This window comes from Lygodium microphyllum, chromosome 27 (genome assembly GCF_053477565.2).
Source record: "Lygodium microphyllum isolate KBCC chromosome 27, Lygodium_microphyllum_v1.1.10, whole genome shotgun sequence".
NCBI classification, from domain to species: Eukaryota; Viridiplantae; Streptophyta; class Polypodiopsida; order Schizaeales; family Lygodiaceae; genus Lygodium; species Lygodium microphyllum.
The window spans coordinates 74,934,217-74,942,401 of record NC_141161.1 but is presented as its reverse complement, the minus strand read 5'-3'; the positions used below and the strand labels follow the sequence as shown (position 1 = coordinate 74,942,401).

Sequence of the window (8,185 nt, the reverse complement as noted above, 5' to 3'; positions counted from 1 at the left end):
AATGAGTTCTTCGAAGCTTTTGCTACCCAACTGGCGAAACCATTGCAGGCCTTGTTTCAGCAGGTGTGGCAAACCGGGATCATGCCTTCCTCATGGAAAGAAGGCCTTATTAAACTGCTTCCAAAAGTTCCTTCGCCATCTACGTTGACACAGTGGCGCCCCATTTCTTTGATGGGTTCAATGTACAAAATCTTTTCCAAAATAATGGCGAATCGGCTTCACAAGCATCTCCCGGCCATTGTGCATCCTCTACAGTATGGTTTCATTAAGGGCCGAAATATTCTGCACAACGTATTGAATGCTCAACTAGCTATTGATTATGCAAGGCATTCTAACCAGGAGGTGGTACTGATTCAATTGGACCTGGAAAAGGCTTTCGACTATCTGGATTGGTCTTTCGTCACTGAACTTATGTCGGCTATGGGCTTTGGTCCCCGGATGTCTCGTCTAATCTATACTGTTAGCGCTGCGGCATCTTCGCGAGTCATGCTGAACGGAGGTGTTACTGAGCCATTTGTACTTGCCCGCTCCGTCAGACAAGGATGCCCTTTGAGCCCGCTATTCTTTGACCTCGCGACACATCCAGTTCTTTCCATGTTATCCCATATGGTAGCCTCTTCTCGGTTGGCCGGTCTGTCGCTTCCCTCAGGCCACCACTTCATTAGCCAATCCCTGGCGGATGATACTTTTATGATTTTGCAGGCGGACAAGGACAACCTCAAGCGCGCATTGGATGTTTGGGGCATCTTTGGGCAAGCCTCCGGCCTTCGCATCAATGCGCTCAAATCAGCCATTCTCAGCTGCACGGAGTCGGATTTACAGTCCTTAGACTGGCAGGGTCTGGTTGTTCCTCGTGGCTCCATTGTCAGGCACCTTGGGTATCCTTTGGGTGTCGACGTTCCACCAAAGCAGCTTCTGCAGTGGATTTCTCAGAAAATGGTGGCCAAGTTTATGTATTGGAAATCTCAAGCCTGGCCCTTCCATATTCGTCTCAAAGTGGCCCAGACAATTATGCTGCCAATGCTGACATATTTTTTGCCATTATTGCCCTGGACTACTACCACTCTCAATGCTCTATGGAAGAAGGACTCATTGCATGCAGGTATCTCGTGGATTTCGTGGTCGCATGCCTGCACCCCTAAACGCATGGGTGGCGGAGCTATTTTAGATGCCCAAATTCACATGCAGGCACTCCGTTGGTCTCTCTTCCGCGCCATGTGTTCGGATCATCATCCATGGGTCGATATAGCCCGTTATCTCCTTGAGAGCCATGGGCTTCTACATGGCAATACCCAAATCCGGACTTCTTGGTGGCATGTTCTTAATGCTGCTTCGAGGTTCTCCAGTTCCTCTTCGTCGCTGCTCAATCATTTGGTATTTTCCTGGAAACGGGTCCTTCTAAAGGCTCAGTGGCATCCAGCGGAGGATCGCTTTACTACGAATTCTTTTCAATTGGAATTATTGGCAGTCTCGCGTTTACTTGCATGGGAAGGCAAAAATGAGCTTAGACCACAATTCAACCGGATGGCTCGTTTGGGCTTGTCTTCGGTCGCGGATGCCACCCTTGCTAGTCGCAATGTGCTTATCTCATTTCGTACAGCCAGGAGGCTTTACAGGATTCCGCGGGGATATAGGCCTTTATGGGAACAGCTTTTGCGTATGCTCCAGAGCAGACAACCCTTTCCTGCCCTTGCTTCAGATCATCCCTGGCAGGATTGGGACCTACAAGGCCGGCTGCCTTTAAGCAAAGCTTCTGCTAATCAAGTTTATCATATTCTGATCAAAGATCAACAATGGTTACTTACCAAAGCCAATGCTTTATGGGGTCTACGAAAATCCCGGTCCTGGTGGAGGGCAACTGTGATGGAGGGCTGGTTGAACAAGACCCCCTTCAAATGTAAAGTATTTCTTTGGAGAGTGATGATTGGTGGTCTTCCGCTTGCGTCGGCTCTTTCCAAGCGACGAATTTCCAATGGCAACTGTTTCTTTTGCACCACTGCGGTGGAATCAGCCCGCCACAGATTTATTTCTTGCCCTGTCGCAAAAAAAATCTGGTTCTTTTTGTCGGCTGTTTGGCAAGGAGCGGTTGGAGTCACGCTGCGCCCCTTTGATTGGGTTTTCGGGCAGCCCAAATACACCACTCCTGCACAGCCACATATGAAGCTCATGTATCATTTTCTTCGATATTGGGGTTGTTGGCATAACTGGACAATTAGGAATGCTTTTCTTTTTGACTCCGCCTATAATGTTCAGCGACATATTGCGAGGCTTAAGGGCCTTTTGTATTGGCAGTTAGATCTTCTCCGGCATTCTGATTTGCTCTCTAGGGAGGACTTCCGTCCCTGGCTTATGGCTATTTCATCTGCCCCCTTGCCATAACTTTGTAACATGTAGCACTTAGCCCATCTTTACATGATGGCCTGGATTGGCGTCATGTATCTTGTAATCAAGTTATCTTGTACTTTTTTTCGTAATTAATACAATTACCTTTTACGAAAAAAAAAAAAAGAGAGGCTCCTATTACATATTCAACGTAATTAATCATGCTACACCAAGATTTGCACACTAAAGCAATGAAACTATTTACAATAACAAGTGTACATGATCTTAATTTCTCCATGCTTTAGTATTGACAATCTTTTGCATGGCCTACTATTGTGATTGCTAATTACATTACTCGAAAGAAAATACAATTTAGTACAAGTGCTCAATGGACTATCTAAAGCTGAATGCCAATCGTATCAAATATATACGAGAGGATAGGCAGGCCTATTATTTCAATATAACTGAGCTTTATTAGGGTAGCAAGAGAGGCTGGAGGAGCACACAATAACGAACCCACTTCCAAGCTTGGATTTTGACAACCAAGAATTCAAAAACAAATGGTTTTTAATATTCACTGTAGCTAGGAGACCTAAATTGACGGAACCCAAGATCATATGCACAAGATTTCACGTCTTACAACACTTGGCAAAGTTCTCATGTAAAGCTTGGCCCAAAGAAGAGATCCATGACAAGATGTAAACACAGCAGTCATAGGTGTTCGAGTGGGTAGAAAGTGGCATCATTTATAACAATATGACCTTGAGTGAGTGACTTAGGCTCTGCAGTCTGTTTCTTATGTCTATAACTTCCCGTAATTAAGGAGAAACAAATACTTGAAGTTATAGACATAAGAAACAGACTGCAGAGCCTAAGTCACTCACTCTAGGTCATATTGTCATAAATGATGCCACTTTGGCTTCAAACATGGCCTATGCTTCCCTTGTAGTGCGCAGCTGAGACTGACTACAACCTGAGAAGTTTTGCATATTGATTTAGCATGTTTAGGTAGAGCTTCACACCTTGTCCTACAAAACTCGGTAATGATACTGTTTCTTTTGTATGCAGATTGGCTTTAATTCCACATACAGTAAAATCATTTTTATAATCTGTCATTCCACAACTCCACTACAATGCAGTAGAATTAAATCCCTCATTCCATGACTCCACTCAAGTGATTTTGAAGGCCTTGAAAAAGAATGACTCTACTGGCATAGCAAGTTTGACTTGCCTAGCATATGCAACATTTGAGCATTGCCTCTGCAGCATCCATCAGAGTGGACATATTTTTGCAAAAAGCAACCCTCACATAGCGTCTTCTATAGCCATTGCTCTTAATGCATCCTAATGATTCACCCAAACCTGCAGTTGCTTCACAGCTTGATGCATCATGGTTGGCACATGTTTTGTTCTCATGAAAAAATCCACATCCAGGAACCACAGCAACCCCTGCTTTCTCAATCAACTCAGCAACAAACTCCACCTGCAGAGCACAATGCTGATTTAAATGAAGTGAAGAGAAAGTAACTCACAATTCATATATTGAATTGTGGGACACCTCCACGTAGCACCAAAATAATATAAGATGCTTACATCACTTTTTTTATAACTCTCTGGAAGCTTTGCGAATACAAAAAAGGATCCCTGTGGCCTGAACAGAAGACTCAGGCCTGCTTTCTGGAGCATTGTGCACACTAGATTGCAGCGCTGTTCATACTCCTTCAGAAAAAAATCAATGGCCATATGAATCATCATAGATAATACAAGCACAAACATTTTCCCAGATTATTTCTGATGTAGTCATTATCTCACCATTTTTAATGTTGTGTAGTAACTCTCAGAACTCTCCAGAGCAGCAATGGCAGCCTCTTGAAATGGAGCAGGTGCAGAGTCAGTGATCTTGATGTGTATGTTTTTTATTGCTGATGCAATATCAGCTGGAGCTATGGCCCAGCCTATTCTCCAACCTAAATCAACAAATACCTTTCTATAAGACACTTAGCATAATCCACATATAAAATAGCCTTAATTTTTGTTAATAATGACCTGTCACACTATATGTCTTTGATATTGATGACGTCACGATTGTGCGCTCCAGCATTCCAGCGAAAGATGCAAGGCTGATGTGCTTGGCTGATTCAAATGTAATGTGTTCATAGACCTGTAAGGAAAAAAGACAAAAATGCAATGACCACAACTTAAATCTGTAAAAGATAACAAAGAACGATGCTCAGGAGAAGCTTGTACTACAACCACCCTAGTATTTTAATTCTTGCTAGAGATGTGTAACGGACACTCAAGCAAGGACAGCCCTTGATTTGTATGCAAGCAAGGACAAGTTCTAGTTTTATGAATTTCTAAAAGATTCTAGAAAATTCTAGAACATTCTAGAAAATATATGGATCATTGCTGATGTCAGCATGCCATGTGTCAGAATGCATGTCATTCCATGTTTCAACATGAATGTGACATTCAGTTCTAGTTTTGTGAATTTCTAAAAGATTCTAGAAAATTCTAGAACATTCTAGAAGATATATGGATCATTGCTGATGTCAGCATGCCATGTGTCAGAATGCATGTCATTCCATGTTTCAACATGAATGTCATGCCACATGGCATCCTCTTATAACAACATGTGTTCCCCTTAACCTCCCTAGGCTATAGTATAAATAGGGGTTATGGGCTACATGCAAGCCCTTCAATCTTGCCAACACCAGTTGTGAGGCTCCTACAAGGTAAGTCCTCTTCCTGTTCTTGTCTTGTTCTTAGTCGTCTTGTATCCAGTCTTATCTTGTAATCAAGCCATGCTCTTACGAGCATTCTCTTATAATCAAGTTATCTCATAAACAAGTCTTAGTTGTGGGAGCAATCTCCTAGCTCTCGAAGAGCACTTGTTGTGTCCATAATAGTTTAGCAAGACTCTCCTACCATGAACTTGTCTAGTCATCATGGAGTCTGTGATGGAAGGTATTGTTGCTTCTTTACAAAGCATCCAACAGCAAATCCAAGAGCTTCAAGAAAGTAATGCAAAGCTACAAGCAAAGCAACCACAAGCTTCCGGCTTAGCTGTGCAAGACCTAAAATGACAACTCCAAGAAATTCAAGATGAAGAGACAAGCCTACATCAAGCCAAAGGACCATCAATCACTAGCAACGTTCTGTGAAGAAAACTGCTAGGGTTTGCACTGAGAATACACAGAGTGTACGACCACAATAGAAACACAAAGAGACAAACACAGACACAGAAAGCAAAACTCAAATCCTAAACGCAAAACTCAAAAACTCAAACCCTAAACGCAAAACTCAAAAACTCAAACACAAACAAAATAAGGGAGAGAATAACACAACTCTGAAGTGAATGAATACAGATACTCAAGGGCAGAGCAGTGTGTCGGAGAGTGACATCCACCGGTGACGGATCCCAAGTCTGTGACCACCAATCGTAGTGTGCAATCTGCAAAACGATGATGCCAAAAGCGCCTAGAGCTCCAAATGCAAGTAGGAGAAGATGATGAAGATGCTAGCGATGGCTGGAAGATGCCAAACACAGCCTCCAGGAAGGCGCCAAAGCACTGCAAGGGCTGATGGAGAGGTGGCAACAATCTCGAAGGCTGGATAGCCACATAGAGGTAGAGTGATGGCTGAAATCTGCACTCAAGGGTGTGAAACCAACACAAATGGGAATGAGGCTGAATGGGGACAGCTTGTCTATTTATAGATGTTGAAGGGTACCCCAAAGAATTAGGGTTTTTGGGGGACCATTGAAACTCTCTCGAACCACTCCTCTTATTAGGGTTTTTCATTAATTAAGTGTGTTTTGGGGCTGTTTAAGAATGCTAGTCAACTGAAAAGCGTGTTTTAGCTCAAACCCCCTCTCAAGCCCAAAACGAAGCCAAAAGGTTAGGCTAGTCACTTTGATTTTTACTTAACCCAAGGCGTCCCACCTTAAAGCAACCAAGGCACTGGACAAAGGGTATATCTCAGCTGCCCAGTGGCCCACCAAGACTACAGAGGCAATGGTTATCTTACCAAGGGAGTCCAAGTAGTCATCCCAGAGAGAACAAGGCATCGGACAAAGGGTGCACGTCGACTGCCCAGTGACATACCAAGCCCTACAAAGGGGAATGGAACCACATTGAATTTATTTATTTTTGAAGTGAGTTAAATTTTATGGGATGTGGCCAATTGAGTAACAGTGATCCAGAAGACGGGAGTAGGGAGGATACACCCATCACATCACAAAACAGTACAAGCTTACCCATCCACTCAAGGGTATCGATGACGAGGAAAAAAAAAGGTGATGAGATATCCATGTGATGGAGTATGGTGGTGTGGTGACAACAACCGCCGATGGAAACAGCTTAGGATCCGCTCAAGTGGTGCTCTACACAATGAGATACAAAGGATGCTACATGCTGAAGAATGCTCATCCAGCAAGTGCCACTTGGATAGTGTCTCTCGTGGAGAAATTGTTCACTTGCCCAAGCGCCATAGTACAAAGATGATGAAATCATGCAATGCAAAGGAGAAAGGTACAACAGGGGGGAGAAGCCAATGTTGAAGACAAAGTTTTGAAGCCTGTAGAATACCAAGAAGGATAGGAACCCCCTCTAAACCTAGATGTAGATGCCGAAGAAGGAAGAGGAGTCTAATGTAGGTCTTCGTATGGTGCCAAGAATCATAAGGAATGAAAGAAGATAATGAAGATGAAGTAGATGAAATACCCCACTGGAAGAGCAAGATAAAAGTCACCGCCATGATAGCATCGAGAGAGATGCTGCACGATCTGTCTCACGAGGGAAAACCGCCATGCTAGAAGAAGAGCAAGCACTCCTAGGATGATGTAACCATGAAAGGAACAGTGCACATCCCCACGTCTCTAACCCATGTGGGACCAAACCAATCTGCAAGTTAGTCCTACACTGAAAGACAAAACCTTGCAAAAGAGATGAGAATCTGCAAACACAGAGGTCAATGGTGAGATACTCCAAAGCAAAACATCACACAAAGAAAAACTAATTGAAAAGGCAATGCAATGAATCTGTATGTGTGTAAGTAAATGCAGTGGAAGACTTAAGAATGGAAAAGCTAAGGACAATGAATCCTATGAGCCCAACTCGAAGAGTGCGAAAAAATGAATGCTAGTCTGACCTAGGATATCCTAAAGAACCTAGAGACATAGTAGTATTAGAAGGTGTCCACCATCGCGTACGTCCAGTAGCAAGACTCTACCAAGGAAACGCCTGACGAGGTGAAAAGGAAGGTGAGATGGATGCATGAAAATGCAACGGGATCTGGACCTGCAGACCAATCAGCCAGTCCCTCATGGTTAGTGAAAGAGACTGTCTATTGAGGCTGTGCTTGTGCCACATGTCTAGTAGCAACAACGGGTGTTGAAGGAGCAGATAAAGCAGGAGCGAAAGGCGTAACCCCATTGGACTGTGCAGTCGCAATGGTCTACTGAGGCTTTTTAGGTGGAAGACCTTGGGCCTTGGAGAGACACTTCTCCTCGTCCACATGGCCTACTCTCTAGCAGTGTGTGCAAAACTGGTTTTTCTTAGGGAGTTGCTGCCAAGTAGATCTAGATTCTTTGGTTCCATCTTTACTTTAATTAAAAAATTATTGAGAAGACCTATATCTATACTAGAAATTTTAAATAATTTGAGAAAAGTTTGTAAAGGATCAAAAGGTTGAACAAGCTTTTCAAAAATTAAAGTAAGCCTTCATCTCGGCACCCATTCTCATCCATGCAGATCTATTGAAGCTCTTTCTCATGGAGACAGATGCCTCAAATTTTGCACTTGGAGTTGTTCAAGTGGTTTCCCATCCAAATTTGACTTCGTCGTCATTACCTATAGGCCTG

The 8,185-nt window shown here is 43.3% G+C and overlaps 1 protein-coding gene across 3 annotated transcripts in view; it reads right to left on the bottom strand.

The window, feature by feature from the left end:
- Window positions 1–3,391: 3,391 nt before the first annotated feature.
- LOC148012474 (uncharacterized) overlaps window positions 3,392–8,185 on the bottom strand; it is a 111,101-nt gene continuing 106,307 nt past the window's right edge. For all 3 annotated transcript variants that reach the window (XM_087669473.1, XM_087669474.1, XM_087669475.1), the window contains 4 exons: window positions 4,369–4,483; window positions 4,135–4,289; window positions 3,916–4,041; window positions 3,392–3,805 (listed from right to left, as the gene is read on the bottom strand). In XM_087669473.1, the coding sequence (XP_087525599.1) occupies window positions 3,554–3,805; window positions 3,916–4,041; window positions 4,135–4,289; window positions 4,369–4,483 (648 nt within the window). In that variant the 3' untranslated portion in view covers window positions 3,392–3,553. The remainder of the gene's footprint in view (window positions 3,806–3,915; window positions 4,042–4,134; window positions 4,290–4,368; window positions 4,484–8,185) is intronic.